The sequence below is a fragment of the Littorina saxatilis genome, linkage group LG1 (genome assembly GCF_037325665.1).
Source record: "Littorina saxatilis isolate snail1 linkage group LG1, US_GU_Lsax_2.0, whole genome shotgun sequence".
Classification (NCBI taxonomy): domain Eukaryota; kingdom Metazoa; phylum Mollusca; class Gastropoda; order Littorinimorpha; family Littorinidae; genus Littorina; species Littorina saxatilis.
This window is the reverse complement of record NC_090245.1, coordinates 95,810,255-95,837,088: the sequence shown is the minus strand read 5'-3', so window position 1 is coordinate 95,837,088 and position 26,834 is coordinate 95,810,255. Positions and strand designations below refer to the sequence as shown.

The window sequence follows — 26,834 nt, the reverse complement described above, 5'->3', positions numbered from 1 at the left end:
TGCAAATGGTTTTGGAATGGCTACCATATGGTTTTTAGGTGAAAATGACATGTCAAAAACACTAGTTTGCCACATCACAAGTGACATTGTCATATGGAAACCTCATTTACACCACATTACAAGTGACACTGACATATGGAAATCATTTGTTTGCCATATCACAAATGACATTGGCATATGCAAATTACATGGTTGCCATGAAACAAATGATACTGTTTGCTATATGTCATATGTTTACTGTATGAATGACATGTCTTCGTCATATGTTTGACCGATACTTCGAACCTCACAGACACACACTCAATCACACATTTTCACAACAAAAGACAAAACAACAGTCTGAAGATCATACTTTATATTCAATATCATAATAATAAGCCAACTTGTATCTTTTCTCCGTAAGGAATCAATGAAACAAAGTCACAGCAGGAATAATACTTCCAAGTCAGCCAAACACACACACATTAAGGGAAAAAAGGCTTTAAAGTTTAGTTTAAAAAACTAAAACAAAAAAATCGCATCACTTCAGGGTTGTACCTTGAGTGTGTGTGGTGAATAACCATCGCAGCACTGGGAATGTAATCGATCTCTGCAGTATGATTTAAAAGACAAGTTCTGGATTGAGAACAATTAATCTGCTTTAAAATTTGGTTTCAGGATCATATGTTATCTTAAGATAATCAGTTCTACACTCTGAATGTGGGTCAAGGTTTGTCACTCTTCAGCTTTCTGGATGATGCACAGGGGTGGTGTCTTGGACAGAACTTCTACCCCATCGCCAGAGTTTAGCACCACCGACTGTGCCGAAACAGATATCCCTGATCACGAAGATGTGTGAGCTTGATCGGCTGACATCTTGCAAGACTTTGTTACATGAGGCATGGTACCTGGAAAAAAAAAGAGAAAAAAATAGAACCTGATAGAATGAAGTGTAGTCAGAGGAAAATGTTAACCATTTGAAGTGTAAAATTGTATGATTGGAGGACACTACATGCTTTAACCTTCGCCGCAGCTCGCTAAATACATTCTTTGCAGCACGTCGTGAGTACCCATGTAACCATACTTCTCAAAGAAGGAAAAACATGCACGGGTAAACAAAACAAGAACAAGTAAAAAGAAAAATATCTAACAAGAAGAGCAAACGCTCGATCGAGTCACTTTCGCAGTTCTGAATATTATATGAGGCATCAGATGGACAGGAAGAAATTGCTATTCACAACACAATGAGTCACGTTCACATAAAATTTGAGCCCGGTCACTTTTATAGTTTCCGAGAAAAGCCCAACGTTAAGTTGTGTGTTGCCGAACAGAAAAGGCTAGTTATCTCCCTTGTTTTTCTGATAACGTTCGTAAAAGGCTACAGATGTAAATACTTTGATGTAAAGAATAATCCTACAAAGTTTCAATCACATCCGATGAACTTTGTCAAAGATATAAAATGTCTAATTTTTCCTTTGACGCTGACCTGTGACCTTGAAAAAGGTCAAAGGTCAACGAAACCATCGTTAAAATGTAGAGGTCATTGGAGGTCACGACTAAACAAAATATGAGCCCGATCGCTTTGATAGTTTCCGAGAAAAGTCCAACGTTAAGGTGGTGTCTACGGCCGGCCGGCCGGACGGCCGGCCGGACAGCCGGCCGGACAGACTAACACTGACCGATTACATAGAGTCACTTTTTCTCAAGTGACTCAAAAATACATAAATCAGGCTTTTCATTGAATTAGATAATCAAACTAAATATATTTCCGATTTTGTACTTTTTACGTGTTGTGTAATTACGCACCAAGTTAATTCTTACCTGAAATAAACAGGAACCATAACTCAGCTTTTATTTTGACATCGAACCCACAATTATCTCCCTTACAATCGCGATTTTGTCTGAAAACTTCTGTGTACACATCGAAGGCCCAATCAGGGTTTCAATCTACAAATCCACTACTCAATGTGTATGGTTGAAAAGAACACAACCCCGAACTGGCCCCTTACTTTCACATTACAGTCACCAGAAAGTCACATTACACTGTTAGAAGTATGGTTACATAGTGTCTCACGACGTGCTGCGAAGATAGTCGATGTTTGACCTTTGTTTACTTAATTACCTGTCAATCAATTTTAATGCGGGTTTAGGAGATAAAAGATTTTTTAGGTGTTTGAGGCATTTACAAAAGCTCATTACAGAATTCCACATAGTTCTCGAGATATTCGCAATTAAAGTCCGGACTGTTACTAAAGTACTCACGACCTACGGCGAAGGTTAACAGAGATTTTTTGCAGACTTTTTTTTATGATTGGTTAGCTATAGCCAAACTGCTCTTATCGCATTAGGAGGTAGCTCCGATAGCTGCACTGGCCTTCAAAGTCTGACAAGAATCGTCGCTTAAAAAACAAGTTTGAGCGTTTGCGCTGTTCACAAGGGCAGCAATTTTGATCTGATTTGGCGCCGACTAAAATTGTTTCAAAGTAGGGGGAAAGCTGGTACAAAGTCTGCCATATGAACAAAACTTAAGTCACAACCTGACTCACCAAAGAAAAAAGAAAAAATTGAGATTGGGAGAGAGAGAAATGTTGAAGTTGAACAGTTTTTGATTTATAAGGCTAAGTGATATATATGAATGGTTACTTACCTTAACTCAAAAAGCAAGGTCTTGTTTGTAGTTCAGAGTGTGTTTGGCCTGACCAAAGCTGTTCATTACTGCCACCCTGAAAGATATCACAGAAATAATTAATGCTTGATGAAGACATAATTATGCAATTGCACAAAACTCTTACCAAAAAAAACCCATTCAGGTTACAGAACTAAAAATAAATCCTCTGAATAATAAAACTGAGAAAATTGAGCCTATTACTATGAGTATGGCTGGGGGACATTACATTCTTTTACATTTGATTTTGTTTGTTTGTTTATTTGTTGCTTAACGTCCAGCCGACTACGCAGAGCCATATCAGGACGAGGAAGGGGGGGATGAAGGGGGCCACTTGTCAAGCGATTCCTGTTTACAAATGCACTAACCCATTACTTGTGTCCCAGCAGGCTTTAGTAAAACTAAATTAATACCTACTGGAAGATTACCAGTTTCCAGTATGTTAAAATAGGCTTAACCTATCTACTGCTGGACTTACATCAGAACACTAACAGATTAAACTATACATGAATCGCGAGACAAGCGGCAAGAGAAGAGATTTTTGGAAAAAATACAGGTGAATGAGCAAGAAGGCAGAAAAAGGAAAAGAATTCATGAAGAAAAAGAGAGCATGACAGGAAAGAGGAACCAAAAATCTACCTAACAGCAAACTAGAAAGCTCCTGCGGTTCCAAAAACAGGAGGGGCTTTTAATTTCATAACCGCAGTGCAACACTGCGGGATTTACATTTGATGAATAATTTTTGTTAAATGAATAAAATCTTTGAGAGAATTTGACAGTTAAGGTTCATACTATCATAGAGACTGGTCTATTCTGTTTTCTCAAATTACTGGACATAACTCTCACACAGACACAAAGAAAAAAAAGGTAAAAAGGGTAGGAGCAAGCTGACAATCACTCAAAAACTGCACTGAAAGGAGTTGAAATAAATTGATGAATAATCACACCGACACAAAACTATATCCCTGCCTAGATTTTCAGATCATCTGAAAACATTTAAGCGCTGTTCACATGACAGACGAGCAAATAACTTTCCCCCCGACTCGAAGTCGTTTGAAAATACCTCCTGGTTTGTCGGCAAAAAGTCAGCCATGTGAACAGCCCCAGCAATTTATAAACAATTAAGGTAAGACTTAGCAGCGACTCCAAAAACTGCTGGACTTGGCCGTGGAATGACAAAGATATTCCGCAGACTTTTCTTATCGCCGCTTACTGATTGGTTAGCTATAGCAAAACTATCGCCAAACTGCTCTTACTGCATTAGGAGGTAGCTCCGATATCTGCACTGGTATTCAAAGTCGGACAAGAATCGTCGCTTAAAACAAGTTTGAGCGTTTTTGCTGTTCACAAGGGCAGCAATTTTGATTTGATTTGGCGCTGACTAAAATTGTTTCAAGGTAGGGGGAAAGTTGGTACAAAGTCTGCCATATGAACAAAACTAAAGTCACAACCTGACGCACCAAAGAAAAAAGAAAAAATTGAGGTTGGGAGAGAGAGAAATGTTGAAGTTGAACAGTTTTTGATTTACAAGGCTAAGTGATATATATGAATGGTTACTTACCTCAACTCAAAAAGCAAGGTCTTGTTTGTAGTTCAAAGTATGTTTGGCCTGACCAAAGCTGCTTATTACTGCCACCCTGAAAATATATCACAGAAATAATTAATGCTTGATGAAGACATATGCAATTGCACAAAACTCTTACCAAAAAACCCCATTCAGGTTACAGAACTAAAAATAAATCCTCTGAATAATAAAACTGAGAAAATTGAGCCTATTACTATGAGTATGGCTGGGGGACACTACATTCTTTTACATTTGATGAATAATTTTTGTTAAATGAATAAAATCTTTGAGAGAATTTGACAGTTAAGGTTCATAGAGACTGGTCTATTATGTTTTCTCAAATTACTGGACATAAATCTCACACAAACACAAAGAAAACAAGTCGCGTAAGGCGAAAATACAATATTTAGTCAAGTAGCTGCCATTTTTCAGCAAGACCGTATACTCGTAGCATCGTCAGTCCACCGCTCATGGCAAAGGCAGTGAAATTGACAAGAAGAGCGGGGTAGTAGTTGCGCTAAGAAGGATAGCACGCTTTTCTGTACCTCTCTTTGTTTTAACTTTCTGAGCGTGTTTGTAATCCAAACATATCATATCTATATGTTTTTGGAATCAGGAACCGACAAGGAATAAGATGAAAGTGTTTTTAAATTGATTTGGACAATTTAATTTTGATAATAATTTTTATATATTTAATTTTCAGAGCTTGTTTTTAATCCGAATATAACATATTTATATGTTTTTGGAATCAGCAAATGATGGAGAATAAGATAAACGTAAATTTGGATCGTTTTATAAATTTTTATTTTTTTTTACAATTTTCCGATTTTTAATGACCAAAGTCATTAATTAATTTTTAAGCCACCAAGCTGAAATGCAATACCGAACCCCGGGCTTCGTCGAAGATTACTTGACCAAAATTTGAACCAATTTGGTTGAAAAATGAGGGCGTGACAGTGCCGCCTCAACTTTCACGAAAAGCCGGATATGACGTCATCAAAGACATTTATCAAAAAAATGAAAAAAACGTTCGGGGATTTCATACCCAGAAACTCTCATGTCAAATTTCATAAAGATCGGTCCAGTAGTTTAGTCTGAATCGCTCTACACACACACACACACACACACACGCACGCACGCACACACATACGCACATACACCACGACCCTCGTTTCGATTCCCCCTCGATGTTAAAATATTTAGTCAAAACTTGACTAAATATAAAAAGGTAAAAAGGGTAGGAGCAAGCTGACAATCACTCAAAAACTGCACTGAAAGGAGTTGAAATAAATTGATGAATAATCACACCGACACAAAACTATATTCCCTGCCTAGATTTTCAAATCATCTGAAAACATTTAAGCGCTGTTCACATGACAGACGAGCAAACAACTTTCCCCCGACTCGAAGTCGTTTGAAAATACCTCCTGGGTTGTCGGCAAAAAGTCAGCCATGTGAACAGCCCCAGCAATTTATAAACAATTAAGGTAAGACTTAGCAGCGACTCCAAAAACTGCTGGACTTGGCCGTGGAATGACAAAGATATTCCGCAGACTTTTCTTATCGCCGCTTACTGATTGGTTAGCTATAGCAAAACTATCGCCAAACTGCTCTTACTGCATTAGGAGGTAGCTCTGATATCTGCACTGGTATTCAAAGTCGGACAAGAATCGTCGCTTAAAACAAGTTTGAGCGTTTTTGCTGTTCACAAGGGCAGCAATTTTGATTTGATTTGGCGCTGACTAAAATTGTTTCAAGGTAGGGGGAAAGTTGGTACAAAGTCTGCCATATGAACAAAACTTAAGTCACAACCTGACTCACCAAAGAAAAAAGAAAAAAATGAGGTTGGGAGAGAGAGAAATGTTGAAGTTGAACAGTTTTTGATTTACAAGGCTAAGTGATATATATGAATGGTTACTTACCTCAACTCAAAAAGCAAGGTCTTGTTTGTAGTTCAGAGTATGTTTGGCCTGACCAAAGCTGTTCATTACTGCCACCCTGAAAAGATATCACAGAAATAATTAATGCTTGATGAAGACATATGCAATTGCACAAAACTCTTACAAAAAAAACCCATTCAGGTTACAGAACTAAAAATAAATCCTCTGAATAATAAAACTGAGCCTATTACTATGAGTATGGCTGGGGGACACTACATTCTTTTACATTTGATGAATATTTGTTTTAAATGAATAAAATCTTTGAGAGAATTTGACAGTTAAGGTTCATAGAGACTGGTCTATTATGTTTTCTCAAATTACTGGACATAACTCTCACACAAACACAAAGAAAAAAAGGTAACAAGAAGAGCAAACGCTCGATCGAGTCACTTTCGCAGTTCTGAATATTATATGAGGCATCAGATGGACAGGAAGAAATTGCTATTCACAACACAATGAGTCACGTTCACATAAAATTTGAGCCCGGTCACTTTTATAGTTTCCGAGAAAAGCCCAACGTTAAGTTGTGTGTTGCTGAACAGAAAAGGCTAGTTATCTCCCTTGTTTTTCTGATAACGTTCGTAAAAGGCTACAGATGTAAATACTTTGATGTAAAGAATAATCCTTCAAAGTTTCAATCACATCCGATGAACTTTGTCAAAGATATAAAATGTCTAATTTTTCCTTTGACGCTGACCTGTGACCTTGAAAAAGGTCAAAGGTCAACGAAACCATCGTTAAAGTGTAGAGGTCATTGGAGGTCACGACTAAACAAAATATGAGCCCGATCGCTTTGATAGTTTCCGAGAAAAGTCCAACGTTAAGGTGGTGTCTACGGACGGCCGGACGGCCGGCCGGACAGACTAACACTGACCGATTACATAGAGTCACTTTTTCTCAAGTGACTCAAAAAGGGTAGGAGCAAGCTGACAATCACTCAAAAACTGCACTGAAAGGAGTTGAAATAAATTGATGAACAATCACACCGACACAAAACTATATCCCTGCCTAGATTTTCAGATCATCTGAAAACATTTAAGCGCTGTTCACATGACAGACGAGCAAACAACTTTCCCCCGACTCGAAGTCGTTTGAAAATACCTCCTGGGTTGTCGGCAAAAAGTCAGCCATGTGAACAGCCCCAGCAATTTATAAACAATTAAGGTAAGACTTAGCAGCGACTCCAAAAACTGCTGGACTTGGCCGTGGAATGACAAAGATATTCCGCAGACTTTTCTTATCGCCGCTTACTGATTGGTTAGCTATAGCAAAACTATCGCCAAACTGCTCTTACTGCATTAGGAGGTAGCTCCGATATCTGCACTGGTATTCAAAGTCGGACAAGAATCGTCGCTTAAAACAAGTTTGAGCGTTTTTGCTGTTCACAAGGGCAGCAATTTTGATTTGATTTGGCGCTGACTAAAATTGTTTCAAGGTAGGGGGAAAGTTGGTACAAAGTCTGCCATATGAACAAAACTTAAGTCACAACCTGACTCACCAAAGAAAAAAGAAAAAATTGAGGTTGGGAGAGAGAGAAATGTTGAAGTTGAACAGTTTTTGATTTACAAGGCTAAGTGATATATATGAATGGTTACTTACCTCAACTCAAAAAGCAAGGTCTTGTTTGTAGTTCAGAGTATGTTTGGCCTGACCAAAGCTGTTCATTACTGCCACCCTGAAAAGATATCACAGAAATAATTAATGCTTGATGAAGACATATGCAATTGCACAAAACTCTTACCAAAAAAACCCATTCAGGTTACAGAACTAAAAATAAATCCTCTGAATAATAAAACTGAGAAAATTGAGCCTATTACTATGAGTATGGCTGGGGGACACTACATTCTTTTACATTTGATGAATATTTCTTTTAATTTAATTTAAATGAATAAAATCTTTGAGAGAATTTGACAGTTAAGGTTCATAGAGACTGGTCTATTATGTTTTCTCAAATTACTGGACATAACTCTCACACAAACACAAAGAAAAAAAGGTAAAAAGGGTAGGAGCAAGCTGACAATCACTCAAAAACTGCACTGAAAGGAGTTGAAATAAATTGATGAATAATCACACCGACACAAAACTATATCCCTGCCTAGATTTTCAGATCATCTGAAAACATTTAAGCGCTGTTCACATGACAGACGAGCAAACAACTTTCCCCCGACTCGAAGTCGTTTGAAAATACCTCCTGGGTTGTCGGCAAAAAGTCAGCCATGTGAACAGCCCCAGCAATTTATAAACAATTAAGGTAAGACTTAGCAGCGACTCCAAAAACTGCTGGACTTGGCCGTGGAATGACAAAGATATTCCGCAGACTTTTCTTATCGCCGCTTACTGATTGGTTAGCTATAGCAAAACTATCGCCAAACTGCTCTTACTGCATTAGGAGGTAGCTCCGATATCTGCACTGGTATTCAAAGTCGGACAAGAATCGTCGCTTAAAACAAGTTTGAGCGTTTTTGCTGTTCACAAGGGCAGCAATTTTGATTTGATTTGGCGCTGACTAAAATTGTTTCAAGGTAGGGGGAAAGTTGGTACAAAGTCTGCCATATGAACAAAACTTAAGTCACAACCTGACTCACCAAAGAAAAAAGAAAAAATTGAGGTTGGGAGAGAGAGAAATGTTGAAGTTGAACAGTTTTTGATTTACAAGGCTAAGTGATATATATGAATGGTTACTTACCTCAACTCAAAAAGCAAGGTCTTGTTTGTAGTTCAAAGTATGTTTGGCCTGACCAAAGCTGCTTATTACTGCCACCCTGAAAAGATATCACAGAAATAATTAATGCTTGATGAAGACATATATGCAATTGCACAAAACTCTTACCAAAAAAACCCATTCAGGTTACAGAACTAAAAGTAAATCCTCTGAATAATAAAACTGAGAAAATTGAGCCTATTACTATGAGTATGGCTGGGGGACACTACATTCTTTTACATTTGATGAATAATTTTTTTTTAAATGAATAAAATCTTTGAGAAAATTTGATAGTTAAGGTTCATAGAGACTGGTCTATTATGTTTTCTCAAATTACTGGACATAACTCTCACACAAACACAAAGAAAAAAAGGTAAAAAGGGTAGGAGCAAGCTGACAACCACTCAAAAACTGCACTGAAAGGAGTTGAAATAAATTGATGAATAATCACACCGACACAAAACCATATCCCTGCCTAGATTTTCAGATCATCTGAAAACATTTAAGTGCTGTTCACATGACAGACGAGCAAACAACTTTCCCCCGACTCGAAGTCGTTTGAAAATACCTCCTGGGTTGTCGGCAAAAAGTCAGCCATGTGAACAGCTCCAGCAATTTATAAACAATTAAGGTAAGACTTAGCAGCGACTCCAAAAACTGCTGGACTTGGCCGTGGAATGACAAAGATATTCCGCAGACTTTTCTTATCGCCGCTTACTGATTGGTTAGCTATAGCAAAACTATCGCCAAACTGCTCTTACTGCATTAGGAGGTAGCTCCGATAGCTGCACTGGTATTCAAAGTCGGACAAGAATCGTCGCTTAAAACAAGTTTGAGCGTTTTTGCTGTTCACAAGTGCAGCAATTTTGATTTGATTTGGCGCTGACTAAAATTGTTTCAAGGTAGGGGGAAAGTTGGTACAAAGTCTGCCATATGAACAAAACTTAAGTCACAACCTGACTCACCAAAGAGAAAATAAAAAATTGAGGTTGGGAGAGAGAGAAATCTTGAAGTTGAACGGTTATTGATTGATGAGGCAGAGCGATATGAATGGTTACTTACCTCGGCTCAATACGCAAGGTCCTGTTTGTAATTCAGACAGAGTATGTTTGAACTGACCGAAGCTGTTCAGTACCGCCACCTTGAAAAAATATCACAGAAATAGTTAACACTTGATGAAGATGCAATTTACATTTGATGGATGACATTTTTTTAAATGAAGACAGAAAAAAATCTTTAAAAAGTCCACACTTGTTCATCAATGAAAACAAAATTGGAATGTATAAACTATAATCAGTAGATTAGAAACCAGAAGTTTACCAAGAGACAGGAAGCTGATAAATGTTAAATGAGAATGTAAAAAACTACCATCTAATTCGCAGGTTATACATACATTTGTTTACTTCAACAAAAAATCGGGTTGGTTGAATTTTGTCATCGTGTGTAATGTAGATCAGCTCGCGAATAAAATATATTATTCAATCACTATCAATATCATGAATATGAAAAGCAGAGTCTCGTCTACTTGTGAACAATGTTTCAAACTGATTGGATTATATTTGAAGCGAACGGGTAAGACATGTGTTCGCAATCTCCCCGATTTTTGTTGTGTGACCAGCGAATCGGAGCATTTTCACTTGTTTTAGTTTTACAACTTCAATTCTAAAAAGCAAACCACAACATCAATCAACTTCATGTTTTTGGAAAAGTTAGTTGACTCACACCTCGTTCAGAAAAAACAAACTTGGATGAATAGAACAGTGTTCTTGTCTTGGCAAAAAATAAAATAAAATCGAGACTGTGACTGTGTCTGTGAGGCCCCGGCCCTCCCATCATCAGTCATCAAATTCGAAATCAAATTCTTCCATCAGTTAATTCACTTAGTACTTCGTGAGACAATCAATCTTCATTTTAGAATGAAAGACAAGGATTACCTTACATCCAATAAGCAACTCAAAATACAAGGCAGGAAGATAAAAGGGTGAATAACGCCAAAACATGTGGCATAATAAATTTAGCGCCAACCGGAAGTCAAGTGAGAACATTAATTAACAAGGGAAATAACTGAAAGATATTGCTCTTTGCAGTTGTTATTGTCTCCCTTAAAACAAACGGCTCACTGATCTAAACATAATACTGATCTAAACATAATGAGTGTAAATGCTCAGTTGACCAAAAAACAAAACTTCAGCAACTTTTTTCTACAAACAATTTTTTTGTTGTTATAGAAGGTTGGCAGTCTTTTTGTTTTTGGATTTATTTTATCAAATAAAAAAAATAAAAAAAGGCTGAGAACAAATTTTATGATAAAAATTTAATAAAAATCCGATATATAAAATAAAAATATTTGATTAAAAATAAAATGTATTCTGTAAACCCAAACTGTCTAAAAAAAACTTTAAAAATAACCGAATACAGGTTTTAATGCAATTAAAATTCTAAATAAAAAAATGTCACCAAGAAGAATGATTAATTTTTTTATCTCAAAATGTCAAAATTAAATACAGGTAAAACAATAAAAAAAAATAAAAAAAAGTTTTTTTTTTTTAAAGAACAAACATAAATGCACGGTCTGGAACGCCGAAGAAGAAGAAGAAAAATGCACGGTATTAAATTAGGAAAACAAAGATTGCAATCACCTTTTCAAATAAGCGTGGTGAAATCGTTTCGACTGCGACAATCTGCGTAAAAGTTGGCGAAATGTAAGGCGCGAATAGCGAAGGTGTCACGCATTCCAGCATAAAAAAGAAAAAAAACCCGCATGCAGGATCATGGTGGCTGGGAACGCTCACCTTATAAAATATAGTCAAACTCAGACAGCAAACTTCGGCTGGTTGCAAAAAGTATCACATACATTTTTTGCAAAATAACAAATGACACAAACAAATTGCAAAAAAAATGTATTTTAAATTTTTTTTTACACACACTCAAAACCTTATTTGGAGGGTTTAGACGCACTCAACAACCAAAATGGCATACAATACTTTGCCCCAAATTCAGATTTTTCAATTGTCATTTTTGTAATCAATATACAATAATTCGCAAAATAAATACCATAATTGTTCACAAACAAAAGCTTTAAAATAATTCAGCTTGAAAAAGTAGAGTAGCTGACCGCGCCAGCAAGAATCCAGCTGGCTATGATATGCCGCTGGTCATGGTCAGATCATGTGAGAAATGACAAATTGTAACCATGTGGTATCCATACGATTTCTGACATATGTACAATATGTGGCAACTGGCATCTGTCCCGCAGATGATTTCCAGATCTTTTGCTACCTGGGCCGGGCTCCCTACTTTCAAACTTTTAAAACTTCGAACTGTACTGACTTTGTTTTTATGATAACAGTATTTCTTTCGTGTTTTAACAATGTTTTTTTTCACATTGGGCCCGGCTAGCATTGAACCAGGGAGTTGCCTGCCCTTGGCTTCCATAGAACAGCAACATTTTGACTCTACAATTATTTCTTCGAAATCGCAAAACATCCAGCGCGGGAAGATGGATACAACGTGTTTTCCGGCTGCACTAGCATCTATGCTGCAGACACTGTCTACAACGTGACATTTGACATCGTGGGATGTCTACAGAAAGGGTAAACAGACTACTTTGATCCTCAGGTGGGATAACGATTCGGCCGCCATTGCTATGTGCGGTCAACACGATCAACTGGCCTTATGCACGCTCCTGCAAGAAATTGCTGAGCGAGTTACGCCGTGATGCCGAACGCGCTGTGGTACACAGATACAACACTTCTTCTTCTTCAGCGTTCCAGAATTGTCTGGTTACGTGTGAGTTCGTTTGCCCAAATGTGGGGTGTACCCTGGCTTAATACTGGCTGTATGTGTGGAGCATCTGGGCCAAATGTGGGGTGCACTCTGGCTTAATACTGGTTGTATGCGTGGATCATCTGGGCTAACTGTGGGGTGCACCCTGGCTTAATACTGGCTGTATGTGTGGAGCATCTGGGCTAACTGTGGGGTGTACCCTGGCTTAATACTGGCTGTTTGTGTGGAGCATCTGGGCCAAATGTGGGGTCACCCTGGCTTAATACTGGTTGTATGTGTGGAGCATCTGGGCTAACTGTGGGGTGCACCTTGGCTTAATACTGGCTGTATGTGTGGAGCATCTGGGCCAAATGTGGGGTCACCCTGGCTTAATACTGGCTGTATGTGTGGAGCATCTGGGCTAACTGTGGGGTGTACCCTGGCTTAATACTGGCTGTATGTGTGGAGCATCTGGGCCAAATGTGGGGTGCACTCTGGCTTAATACTGGTTGTATGCGTGGATCATCTGGGCTAACTGTGGGGTGCACCCTGGCTTAATACTGGCTGTATGTGTGGAGCATCTGGGCTAACTGTGGGGTGTACCCTGGCTTAATACTGGCTGTTTGTGTGGAGCATCTGGGCCAAATGTGGGGTGCACCCTGGCTTAATACTGGTTGTATGTGTGGAGCATCTGGGCTAACTGTGGGGTGCACCCTGGCTTAATACTGGCTGTTTGTGTGGAGCATCTGGGCCAAATGTGGGGTGCACCCCGGCTTAATACTGGTTGTATGTGTGGAGCATCTGGGCCAACTGTGGGGTGTACCCTGGCTTAATACTGGCTGTTTGTGTGGAGCATCTGGGCCAAATGTGGGGTCACCCTGGCTTAATACTGGCTGTATGTGTGGAGCATCTGGGCCAAATGTGGGGTGTACCCTGGCTTAATACTGGCTGTATGTGTGGAGCATCTAGGCTAACTGTGGTGTGTACCCTGGCTTAATACTGGCTGTATGTGTGGAGCATCTGGGCTAACTGTGGGGTGTACCCTGGCTTAATACTGGCTGTATGTGTGGAGCATCTGGGCTAACTGTGGGGTGCACCCTGGCTTAATACTGGCTGTATATGTGGAGCATCTGGGCTAACTGTGGGGTGTACCCTGGCTTAATACTGGCTGTATGTGTGGAGCATCTAGGCTAACTGTGGGGTGTACCCTGGCTTAATACTGGCTGTATGTGTGGAGCATCTGGGCCAAATGTGGGGTGTACCCTGGCTTAATACTGGCTGTATGTGTGGAGCATCTAGGCTAACTGTGGTGTGTACCCTGGCTTAATACTGGCTGTATGTGTGGAGCATCTGGGCTAACTGTGGGGTGCACCCTGGCTTAATACTGGCTGTCTGTGGGGTGTACCCTGGCTTAATACTGGCTGTATGTGTGGAGCATCTGGGCTAACTGTGGGGTGCACCCTGGCTTAATACTGGCTGTTTGTGTGGAGCATCTGGGCCAATTGTCGGGTGTACCCTGGCTTAATACTGGCTGTTTGTGTGGAGCATCTGGGCCAACTGTGGGGTGCACCCTGGCTTAATACTGGCTGTTTGTGTGGAGCATCTGGGCCAAATGTGGGGTGCACCCTGGCTTAATACTGGCTGTATGTGTGGAGCATCTGGGCCAACTGTGGGGTGCACCCTGGCTTAATACTGGCTGTATGTGTGGAGCATCTGGGCCAAATGTGGGGTGTACCCTGGCTTAATACTGGCTGTATGTGTGGAGCATCTGGGCCAAATGTGGGGTGCACCCTGGCTTAATACTGGCTGTATGTGTGGAGCATCTGGGCCAACTGTGGGGTGTACCCTGGCTTAATACTGGCTGCATGTGTGAAGCATCTGGGCCAAATGTGGGGTGCACCCTGGCTTTTTTATTTTTTTTATTTTTTTTTATACATTTTATTTCCTTTATATACACATAAACACAGCATAATATACATCATACCCGAGTTTATCAACAAAGCGCATACACACGTACATACCTAGACAAGACACAGACATAGACAGTAGGGTGGGTTGTTGGAAAGACAGGGGATATGGAAGGGGGGGGGGAACTGAGGTTGTGGGGGGGGGGGGGGGGGGGGGGGGTAACTGAGGTTGGGGGAGGGGAGGGGGGTAGGTGGGGACGGTGGTCTCAATTTAGCCTCCAAGTATACATGGAGTTTAATTATCGGCATAAAAGTACTGTATAACCTGTTATGAGTAAATGGGTCAGGGGGTATCACATTCAAAAATGTTCATACGAAATCAATCAATACAATTATCCTATAGCATCAATGAAAAAAGTGTCTATATAAACACCACTCTTTTTCAAATTTACCATAATAATTATTTACACTAGCATTATACTTTTCGATCAAAAACCTTTCTTTAACAATTTTCACAAAAACATTTAGTGTTGGGACTGTCTTATTTAATTTGGCTCCAAATATACTTTGTTTGGCAAGGAGAATAAACAAATCAAAAACAGCATCCGTATGAAAGTTGTCTAAATACCCTAAAATGACAAGCTCTTTTGACAAATTCAAATTACTGCAATGTGTGAAATTTTGACATAACCATTCTGTGAAATCAGACCAAAAAAGCTTAACTCTTGTGCACTCCCAAAACAAATGTATTAAGGTTTCCTCTTCCTGTGTACAAAAGCTACATAGTGATGTGTCGGAAATTTTCATCAAAAATAACAGGCGTTGAGTGGGAAAAATTCTATATAGTATTCTATATTGGAACCACCTCAGGTATGTGTCTTGTGTAGTTCGTCTTATTGTCAGAAATACCTTTCCAACATTTACATCAACATTCAATAAATTAGCCCATTTTTCCATGCACTGTAGATTGCCATCATTTTTCACAAGATGGGTATATATATACTGTTCAAAAAAGAAACGCATAGCTTGTAATATTTGGATAATTTAGTTATATGGCTACAAGGATATCCACCAAACTGCAGAAAATGTTTATCTGGTCGTCGACCTTTCGTCCATTGCCACAAGTGAGCTCTGCACGTGACGCATGCGTTATCAGTGGCTACAATGTCAAAATTGCTCATTTGGCATGACCACTCGTCATGCTTCAGTGTAATCTCGTGAAACTCAGGGAATATTGAGCTCTCACCATGTCTTCCAAAACCCATAAAAGCGGATTGTTCGCCACAAAGAAATCAGACGACAATTCAGCGACGAAAGATGGCCCGATTGAGCAGAGAAGACCGCCAAATTGCATTGGGTCGTTTACAAGCAGGCCAAAGTCAAAGTGCAATCGCCAGGCACTTCCACGTGTCCCAGAGCACCATCAGTAGACTGTGGGTCAGGTTTCAAGCCACTGGCTCCGTTGCTGACTTGCCACGAGCGGGAAGACCAAGGGCGACAACTGCTGCTCACGACCGCTTCATACGGCTCCGCCACCTCCGGAATCGTTTCCTGTCGGCCTCATCTTCTGTCCAGGCTCTCCCCGGGCCACACCGATTATCGGACCAGCCCGTGCGGAACCGCCTGCATGAAGCTGGTTTGAGAGCTCGCAGACCTCACAGAGGAGCTGTCCTCACCCGCCGCCATCGCCAGAACCGAGTGCAGTGGGGCAACCAGCACCTTCGCTGGACCGTCCGGAATCACTGGAGACACGTGTGGTTCAGCGACGAGTCCTACTTCCTGCTCCAGCGACATGATGGTCGGAGGAGGGTCTACCGGAGAGTAAACGAACGTTACGCGCCCAACTGTGTGGATGAGGCACCCGTTCATGGTGGTGGAGGCGTCATGGTATGGGGGGCGATCAATACCGCTGGAAGGAGCACCCCGGTGCACGTCCAAGGGCGCATAACTGCCCAGCGATACGTGGAGGAAATTCTGCGCCCACACGCCCTTCCTCTTCTGGCTGACCAGGATGCCATATTCCAGCAGGACAACGCTCGCCCGCACACAGCACGACTCACCACCCAGTTCCTCACCGACCACCATGTCCAGGTGCTTCCCTGGCCATCCATGTCGCCAGACATGAACCCGATAGAACACCTCTGGGATGAATTGGACAGACGTGTGCGCAGGCGAGAAGAAGCGCCGGCAAATCACCGCGATCTATTGCAGGCACTTCAGGAGGAGTGGGACACCATCCCACAGCAAGATATCCGGCATCTGATCCAGTCCATGCCCAGAAGGTGCCGGGCAGTTGTTGCTGCTCAATTAAGGCAGTCACACCCCCTACTGACTTGACAGCCTCGGCACCCAATCGTATTGATTGACTGATTGATTTGAAGATGCAAATGAACTGTGTGTGCATTCAACTGTGTCCATACCAAATTTCAAACAAATAATCTAAATATTGGATTTTCTGTTAATTTTTTCGAAAAATAAAACAAATTTGGCAAGTAGCAACTATGCGTTTCTTTTTTTGAACAGTATATATGTTTTACTCCACCTTTAGCTATTTGTTTCCATACAACATCATCACCAATATGAAAAACATTGTTTAAAACTGTATCTAACTTTAGTCTTTTATGAAAATTCTTAACTGAGCGCATAACGCCCTCGAAAAAAACAAAATTCAGTTGTAAATTTGGATGTTTCAATTTAAAATCGTTATATGACAAAAACCCATCAGCTCTCATCAAGTGACCGACTGTAATAATGCCATTTTCCATCCAATTCCTGTTAAAAATAATCTTTTTATCTATGCAAATATGTACATAATAATACAGACGTTCTGAAGCAAAATCACTCAAGGAGATGGGGACACATTTGCATGCAAAATGTTTGTAATGTTTGAAAACATCTCTCCAGAAAGGATTCTGAACTCTTTGCATCAATATGTTTCCAAACTCACCTCCTCTCTTGTGAATGTTATGTACAAGTGGACACAGAGCTTTCAGAAGTTTAGTTACTTTTCCTTCACTACAAAGGACTCGCTGTAACCATGATATCTTCAGAGCTGACAAAAAGCATTTCAAAGCCACCATTTTAAGCCCACCCTCTTCAAACGACTGATATGCTGTTGTTCTCTTTATTCTATCTTTCTTACCATTCCATACAAATGAAAAAAATAACCTATTCAAATCAAACAAAAACTTATCATCACCCTGGCTTAATACTGGCTGTTTCGGGGGAGCATCCTGGCCAAATGTGGGCCACATGTGGGGAGCAAGTGTATTGCCCAGAAGGGACCCACACCAATACCATTTGCGCTTCCAGAATGGGTCCAATAGGGGTTGCCTAGATCGTCCCAATATGAGAGAACATATGGGACCAATCTGGGGCACATCTGGGCGTGCTGGCTGGGGTGTTCTGTGTGTAAAAGCCTGACAATGTCTGTGGTCAGAAACTGATGGTTTATGGGAGGCGGAGTGGGTCTTTAGTCAGGCAGAGCAAGTCCAAATGCAGTTAATGGCGATCAATGCTACAATCAGTTTTGCAGTTGTTGTTTTTTGTGTTGTCTTTGAATGAACCGTGGTTTTTTTACATTTAGTCAAGTTTTGAATACATGTTTTAACATAGAGGGGGAATCGAGACGAGGGTCGTGGTGTATGTGTGTGTGTGTGTGTGTGTGTGTGTGTGTATATGTGTGTGTGTGTGTGTGTGTGTGTGTGTGTGTGTGTGTGTGTGTGTGTGTGTGTGTGTGTGTGTAGAGCGATTCAGAGTAAACTACTGGACCGATCTTTATGAAATTTTACATGAGAGTTCCTGGGTATGATATCCCCAGACGTTTTTTTTCATTGTTTCGATAAATGTCTTTGATGACGTCATATCCGGCTTTTTGTCAAAGTTGAGGCGGCACTGTCACACCCTCATTTTTCAATCAAATTGATTGACATTTTTGTAAAGCAATCTTCGACGAAGACCGGACTTCGGTATTGCATTTCAGCTTGGTGGCTTAAAAATTAATTAATGACTTTGGTCATTAAAAATCTGAAAATTGTAATAATTTTTTTTATATAAAACGATCCAAATTTACGTTCATCTTATTCTACATCATTTTCTGATTCCAAAACCATATAAATATGTTATATTTGGATCAAAAACAAGCTCTGAAAATTAAAAATATGAAAATTATGATCAAAATTAAATTTCCGAAATAGATTTCAAAACAATGTCATCTTATTCCTTGTCGGTTCCTGATTCAAAAAACATACAGAAATGATATGTTTGGATTAAAAACACGCTCAGAAAGTTAAAACGAAGAGAGGTACAGAAAAGCGTGTTATGCAGCTCAGCGAAACCACTACCGCGCTAAACAGGCTCGTCAGTTTCACTCCGTTTTGCACAAGCGGCGGACTACGGTCATTGTGAAAACATGCAGTGCGTTCAGTTTCATTCTGTGAGTTCCACAGCTTGACTAAATGTAGTAATTTCGCCTTACGCGACTTGCTTCCATTAGTTCCACGCTTTGATGTACACGTGCTGTTTTAGAGTTACAATTAATGTGTGCCATTTGTATTCGTGTTGGAGCACAGCTGGTCTTAACCCGGTGTAAAACCCCGTTCCGACCCCTACCTTGACGTGGCCCCCGGGGGACCATTTGAAATCACAAATCAAGGGAAAGGGAGGGGGGGGGGGGGGCACCTCGGATGGCCCACATTTACTGTACAGGCATGAAAGTGGCGAGTATTTTACTCGCCATGGCGAGTAGAAACCTGTAACTGGCCAGTAGAAATGTTCATCTACTCGCCAAATGCGAGTAGAGTTGCTGAAACAAATTGTTGGTTCGGCTAGTAAAGTATGCTCTCTGACTAAAAAAAAAATTCAGAATCACCAGCCAAAGGCTAGTACACCATTGCTTTGACTTTCAGGGCTGCTGTATTTGGCCCCAAGCGCACCGTACAATCGTCCCCCATCCCGAACAGGTCTCCGCCTGTTTTTCACCCCTGCGACATTTCCACCCCACTTAAGTGTACCACTGGGTGAAACGGGAGATTATCATCACTTTTTCGGAAAAAGAGGGATGGAGAGAGAGAGAGAACGGATGGAGAGAGAAAGGAAGAAAGAGAGAGAGAGAGAGAGAGAGAGAGAGAGAGAGAGAGAGAGAGAGAGAGAGAGAGAGAGAGAGAGAGAGAGAGAGAGAGAGAGAGAGAGAGAGACAGCGATATCAACAACCTTACATGACACAAAGAGGAACCTTGTGTTTATTGTTGCAGCATTACATTTTGTTGTTTGAAAACACAAACACACACGTACACACACACACACACACACACACACACACACACACACATACACTCGCACATACACACACACACGCACACACATACACACACAAACACACACACACGCGAACACGCACATGTACGCACACACACACACACACACACACACACACGCAAAGACACAATCACACAGGAACACACACACACACACACACACACACGCAAAGACACAATCACACAGGAACACCTATACCTAAAGTGTGGATGGTTACCTAAGAGGCGGCACTGGGTGTAGTGCCTTTCTAGTGCACTTGCACTACAACAGCACTGGGTGCAGTACTCGCTCCGGCATCGAAGAATTTTGCACTAAAAAATGCACAAAATTTGACCTATTTCGTCGCCTATAGAGGACGGAAAGAATGTCATTTTGAACATTGTTATGACATTCTTTCCGTCAAAAAAGTCAATTTAACGGTGTTAAATGAAGCGACCATCCACACAATTAGGTTGTCATCCAGAGTTTAGGTTGCCATCCACGTGTGGATGGTTGCCTTATGGTGATTTAGGCAACCAAACCTGTGGAAACGGGGGTACACACACACACACATACACACACACACACACACACACACACACACACACGCCTGCTCGGACAACCAACACAGTGTCAAATAAAACACAGTTTATATCTGCAGTAAGCTTACTTGTGAGGATATTTACAACACCAACAACGATGGCGAAATTAAAGCCTTTTGATCTCATCATTTGAAAACGACGAGGAATGGAGTGCTATGATTTTGTATAACGCAATGTTTGCATGAGTACAAACTTAAAAACAAAACAAAAACATCAAACAATTCACCCGAATAATTATAATGTAAATCCTGTAAGGCATGAACATGGAATACATGAACACAGTGTAATGCACGTTGACACTTTGAGAATTTCTCTTGTTAGTGTTAGTATAGATGATATTATTGGTGTGAGTAAAAACCAAGGGACGTAAACGTGTACAACATTAAGTATACACAAATACGTCAAGCATGAATTATGCAAACAATATTCATTGTTAATTGCATTCTTTGCCTGACGATTTGAACTTTTGGTTTCTCTTTGTTTCTTTACATATCTATGCACGTGATTATGTTCTCATCCTACTGCTATTCGTGTTTTGAACTGTCACCTGTAACTTGTCTACGTAAAAATGTTGTTGATTGTTTGTGTGTGTTCTGATTTCAGCCTATATTCTGCGTGGAAAAAAAGGAATTAAAACCCTGGATCAAACTGAACCATTTTGCTAATAAAAAAACTGCTTAGCTACAACGCAGAGTAATACGAATTCAGAACCAAATGATTGGCTTAAAAAACGTTCTGCAAGGTCAAAAGAGGTCACAATATAATTACAATCTTTTAATCGTGCGTTCAAAAAACAATACTTGTATTCCTGACAAAACAGAATTGTAAGCAATTTTACACAACCACAATAGCATATTCCATATTATGACCAAGAGTGCAATCATGCATGATTGTTTAAAAAAAAAAAAAGGACTCAATACTTCTCCAACGTCTGACATTTACACGATGACAATAATAATGCAGAAACACATTTTGGCGAATCAGATTGTGCGAGTTTATCGCGGCTTCTTATGGTATGTGCATATAAGGCAGGTTTGGGGGGGGGGGGGGGCGAGGGGTCTGCCCCCAGCTGCTGGTGAAGTTTAGTTTTAAGAAGTGGTTTGTCCTGAAGAAAAGAGTTGCATGTGCTGGTTAGGGGAGTGAGAACTTCCGGAACACAAGAACGGCAGCTCCCCCCCCCACCCACCCTAAATCCAGCACTGCCTCTTAAAAACATTCTGTGACCTACAACAGTTTGAATTCATTATTTGTCTGAAGGATGTCGTCTGGTCTTTGCCTGACCAGTTGCTCCAAGGTCAGTGCACCGCACGCACCGTTTTCCTTGTTGCCGTTCCGCTCCACCTTCAGCCCGTCGGCTGGGGTGTTGGGCGTCACGTATTCCACCCGGATGTTGTCACGTGACGACACCGAGGGGCATTCTGGGAAGTAGTTGTAGGGCAGGAGGAAGAAGGAAAGATGGCCGCCGACGGTTGGAGTGACGGGGAGGTCCTCCGTGTGGGGGATGTGGTGCACGCCCATCGTGACCCAGAACACCAGGTCCTGCAACAGAGAACTACCTTTAACACTTTCTACCCCACCTGTGTTGACCAATTTTTTGTTTAGCCGAGACCAGCTGTGCTGCAGAAAGTCACTCAGAATTGTAGAAACTGTGTATCAACATGCTAGAATGCAGGCGTTAGGTCGACGTTCCAGGAAGCGACTGAAGTGACTGTGTGTACGGATATATCCGTACCAGGTCAGACAGAGCCATACGAGTGGGTACGGATATATCCGTACCTGGGAGACAATGAGTGAAGGCATGGTCCTTCTCGTGCACACAGTGTGGTTCACTATTTCAGATCTGGCCATGCTATTCTTTGTCTTGTGTGGAATAAGGCATGGTCCTTCTCGTGCACACAGTGGGGTTCACTATTTCAGATCTGGCCATGCTATTCTTTGTCTTGTGTGGAATAAGGCATGGTCCTTCTCGTGCACACAGTGTGGTTCACTATTTCACATCTGGCCATGCTATTCTTTTTCTTGTGTGGAATAATGCAAGCTCTTCACGTGGCTACATACAGAACATGAACAGCCTGAATGTGGCTACATACACAACATGAACAGCCTGAGTGTGGCTACATACACAACATGAACAGCCTGAGTGTGGCTACATACACAACATGAACAGCCTGAGTGTGGCTACATACACAACATGAACAGCCTGAGTGTGGCTGCATACACAACATGAACAGCCTGAGTGTGGCTACATACACAACATGAACAGCCTGAGTGTGGCTGCATACACAACATGAACAGCCTGAGTGTGGCTACATACACAACATGAACAGCCTGAGTGTGGCTGCATACACAACATGAACAGCCTGAGTGTGGCTACATACACAACATGAACAGCCTGAGTGTGGCTACATACACAACATGAACAGCCTGAGTGTGGCTACATACACAACATGAACAGCCTGAGTGTGGCTACATACACAACATGAACAGCCTGAGTGTGGCTACATACACAACATGAACAGCCTGAGTGTGGCTACATACACAACATGAACAGCCTGAGTGTGGCTACATACACAACATGAACAGCCTGAGTGTGGCTACATACACAACATGAACAGCCTGAGTGTGGCTGCATACACAACATGAACAGCCTGAGTGTGGCTACATACACAACATGAACAGCCTGAGTGTGGCTACTTACACAACATGAACAGCCTGAGTGTGGATACATACACAACATGAACAGCCTGAGTGTGGCTACATACACAACATGAACAACCTGAGTGTGGCTACATACACAACATGAACAGCCTGAGTGTGGCTGCATACACAACATGAACAGCCTGAGTGTGGCTACATACACAACATGAACAGTCTGAGTGTTCTATGGACGCAGTGAGAATTAGTCTGGTAAATTAATAAATGTATCAAAATGTCCATCTCAGATCTGGCCAATGCACACACCAACAAAGCAACGAACAGACTGCTTGCTGTGATGAGATGGAAGTTTTGATGAATTAATAAATTTACCAAACTAATTCTCACTGTGACCATTGAACATTAAACTGCTTTCACGAAAATTAGTGTGCTGGTAACGATCTGATCAGGCTTTCATTTGGGACAAGGCCATTCCTCCAACAAATACCACCAAGCAACAGGCTTTCATTTGGGACAAGGCCATTCCTCCAACACATACCACACAGCAACAGGCTTTCATTTGGGACAAGGCCATTCCTCCAACACATACCACACAGCAACAGGCTTTCATTTGGGACAAGGCCATTCCTCCAACACATACCACACAGCAACAGGCTTTCATTTGGGACAAGGCCATTCCTCCAACACATACCACACAGCAACAGGCTTTCATTTGGAACAAGGCCATTCCTCCAACACATACCACACAGCAACAGGCTTTCATTTGGAACAAGGCCATTCCTCCAACACATACCACACAGCAACAGGCTTTCATTTGGGACAAGGCCATTCCTCCAACACATACCACACAGCAACAGGCTTTCATTTGGAACAAGGCCATTCCTCCAACACATACCACACAGCAACAGGCTTTCATTTGGGACAAGGCCATTCCTCCAACACATACCACACAGCAACAGGCTTTCATTTGGGACAAGGCCATTCCTCCAACACATACCACCAAGCAACAGCATGTCTGCTTCATGGGCAGAGGAGAAATGCTTTATGAGTTAACTTCTTTAACAACAAATCAACTAGTATACGCGTGTGTGTGTATGTATGTATGTATGTATGCATGTGTGTGTGTGTGTGTGTGTGTGTGTTTGTGTGTGTGTGTGTGTGTGTGTGTGCTGGGAGGAGGGGGGGGGGGGGCATGGAGATCGAGGCTCTGAGAAACAGTTGACACTCAACCAAAACAAGGATCAATGTCGACCCTGGTGTTTACTGTGTCACTTCAGCGGGTGGAGCGATGTTCATTACCCATGTACAATCCTGACGAAATTTGAGATCATTAGCAGAACTCTTTAACGGAAAGGAATGTGCCTTTGGAGAAATAATCTATGACGGAATGAAGGCTTCTGTTTTCCCCCAAAAAAATAAAAACAAATGTCAGTCAATACTTGACTAAATGTAAAAAATAGCTTTTTCACAAATGATTCGTGCTGTGACAACCAGCGAAGACCACCCACCTTGTCCACAATGCTCTGGTCACTGATGAAATTGGTAAAGTTTGTAACGGGGTCGCGGCTGTCAAACATGGCGTAGGGCGAGCTGCTGACCAGCTCATGGTCACTGTGGACAGTCACGGCCAGCTGCTGGCGAGCCCAGGGGATAGTCCGCTCGTTGTCCATACCTTGTGTCAGCAGCTGCTTAGACATGCCGTCTATGTGGATTCTGAAGCAGACAGTGTCATCGTGTCAAGCTAGCAAAGATGAAGACGTGCAGGCTTAATTTGCAGGAGCAACTGGCTAACGAAGAAGACGAAGAGGAAGAAGAAAAAGAAGAAGGTTTTTTTTGTTTGTGTGTGTGTGTGTGTGTGTGTGTGTGTGTGTGTGTGTGTGTGTGTGTGTGTGTGTGTGTGTGTGTGTGTGTGTGTGTGTGTGTGTGTCTCGGGAACCCATGAGGGAGGGGGTCGGGGGGAGGGGGTTGAGGGGGAGGATGCATAGGAGACTGATTCAGCATCGATCTTGTTCTCTGTGTTAGTCGTATCACAGACACAGGTAGAAGGTTCCTTCAAACCTCACATTGATTTACAGGCGGTCCTTTGAATCTTGTTAAAAAGAATCTCATCTTTGTTAGAACATTTTGTCCGAGGAAACGTTCCGGAGAAGCAGAAGAAGAAGAATAGATTTCGCTTCACTATTGCCCACGCTACCATCACCCCGCTTTTCTAAACAAAAAAAGAAAAAAAAAAAGGTTTCCAAACACTTAAACAAGTCGCGTAAGGCGAAATTACTACATTTAGTCAAGCTGTGGAACTCACAGAATGAAACTGAATGCACTGCATTTGTTCACAATGACAGTAGTCCGCCGCTCATGCAAAAGGCAGTGAAATTGACGAGCCTGTTTAGCGCGGTAGTGGTTGCGCTGTGCTGCATAGCACACTTTTCTGTACCTCTCTTCGTTTTAACTTTCTGAGCGTGTTTTTAATCCAAACATATCATATCTACATGTTTTTGGAATCAGGAACCGACAAGAAATAAGATGAAATTGTTTTGAAATCGATTTCGGAAATTTAATCTTAATCATAATTTTTATATTTTTAATTTTCAGAGCTTGTTTTTAATCCGAATATAACATATGTATATGTTTTTGGAATCAGAAAAAATGAAGAATAAGATGAACGTAATATTGGATCATTTTGTAAAAAAAAAAATTATAATTACAATTTTCAGATTTTTAATGACCAAAGTCATAAATTAATGTTTAAGCCTCCAAGCTGAAATGCAATACCAAAGTCCGGCCTTTGTCGAAGATTGCTTTGCCAAAATTTCAATTAATTTTATTGAAAAAATGAGGGTGTGACAGTGCCGCCTCAACTTTTACAAAAAGCCGGATATGACGTCATCAAAGACATTTATCGAAACAATGAAAAATAACGTCTGGGGATATCATACCCAGGAACTCTCATGTACATTTTCATAAAGATAGGTCCAGTAGTTTACTCTGAATCGCTCTACACACACACACACACACACACACAGACACACACACACACACACACACACACACACACACACACACACACACACACACACACACACCACGACCCACGTCTCGATTCCACCTCTATGTTAAAACATTTAGTCAAAACTTGACTAAATGTAAAAAATGGGGAGTAAACATTTCGTGGAGGGAGTCATTTTTACATTTAGTCAAGTTTTACATTTAGTCAAGTCATTAAAAATCTGAAAATTGTATTTTTTGTTTTTATAAAACGATCCAAATTTACGTTCATCTTATTCTTCATCATTTCTTGATTTCAAAAACATATACATAATTTATGTTATATTCGAATTAAAAACAAGCTCTGAAAATTAAAAATATAAATACTATGATCAAAATTAAATTTTCGAAATCGATTTCAAAACAATTTCATCTTATTCCTTGTCGGTTCCTGATTCCAAAAACAAATAGATATGATATGTTTGGATTAAAAACACGCTCAGAAAGTTAAAACGAAGAGAGGTACAGAAAAGAGTACTATGCAGCACAGCGAAACCACTACCGCGCTAAACAGGCTCGTCCAGTTTCACTGCGTTTTGCACGAGCGGCGGACTACTGTCATTGTGAAAAAATGCAGTGCGTTCAGTTTCATTCTGTGAGTTCCACAGCTTGACTAAATGTATTAATTTCGCCTTACGCGACTTGTTTAATTTTACTCCGGAGTAAATTTTTTGTGGAGTAAAAATGTCGTGTAGCACCGGCGTCTTATCTACTGT

At 41.0% G+C, this 26,834-nt stretch overlaps 1 protein-coding gene and 1 long non-coding RNA gene across 8 annotated transcripts; both read right to left on the bottom strand.

Moving 5' to 3' along the window:
• Positions 1-340: 340 nt before the first annotated feature.
• Positions 341-10,903, bottom strand: LOC138946418 (uncharacterized). Of its 7 annotated transcripts, XR_011449284.1 has the most exons (8): positions 10,784-10,903; positions 9,912-9,990; positions 8,835-8,910; positions 7,748-7,823; positions 6,131-6,206; positions 4,206-4,281; positions 2,627-2,702; positions 341-887 (listed from the first exon to the last, which is right to left on the bottom strand). It is a non-coding gene; the product is annotated as an uncharacterized lncRNA (long non-coding RNA). The 7 variants fall into 7 exon arrangements; XR_011449313.1 differs by lacking the exon at positions 2,627-2,702; XR_011449302.1 differs by lacking the exon at positions 4,206-4,281.
• Positions 10,904-20,449: 9,546 nt separating this feature from the next.
• LOC138946266 (putative amine oxidase [copper-containing]) lies at positions 20,450-24,786 on the bottom strand. The gene is made up of 2 exons (XM_070317808.1): positions 24,582-24,786; positions 20,450-21,957 (listed from the first exon to the last, which is right to left on the bottom strand). The coding sequence occupies exons 1-2, from the start codon at positions 24,768-24,770 to the stop codon at positions 21,643-21,645; spliced, it is 504 nt and encodes a 167-aa protein (XP_070173909.1). The 5' UTR covers positions 24,771-24,786; the 3' UTR covers positions 20,450-21,642.
• Positions 24,787-26,834: the final 2,048 nt, after the last annotated feature.

What these genes read in the sequence shown, in the direction of transcription:
- LOC138946266 (XM_070317808.1), bottom strand. Translation starts at nt 24,770, where the DNA reads ATGTCTAAGCAGCTGCTGACACAAGGTATGGACAACGAGCGGACTATC. An exon ending in ACCAGAGCATTGTGGACAAG is followed by an intron (nt 21,958 to 24,581) that starts GTGGGTGGTCTT and finishes TCTCTGTTGCAG; the next exon opens with GACCTGGTGTTCTGGGTCAC.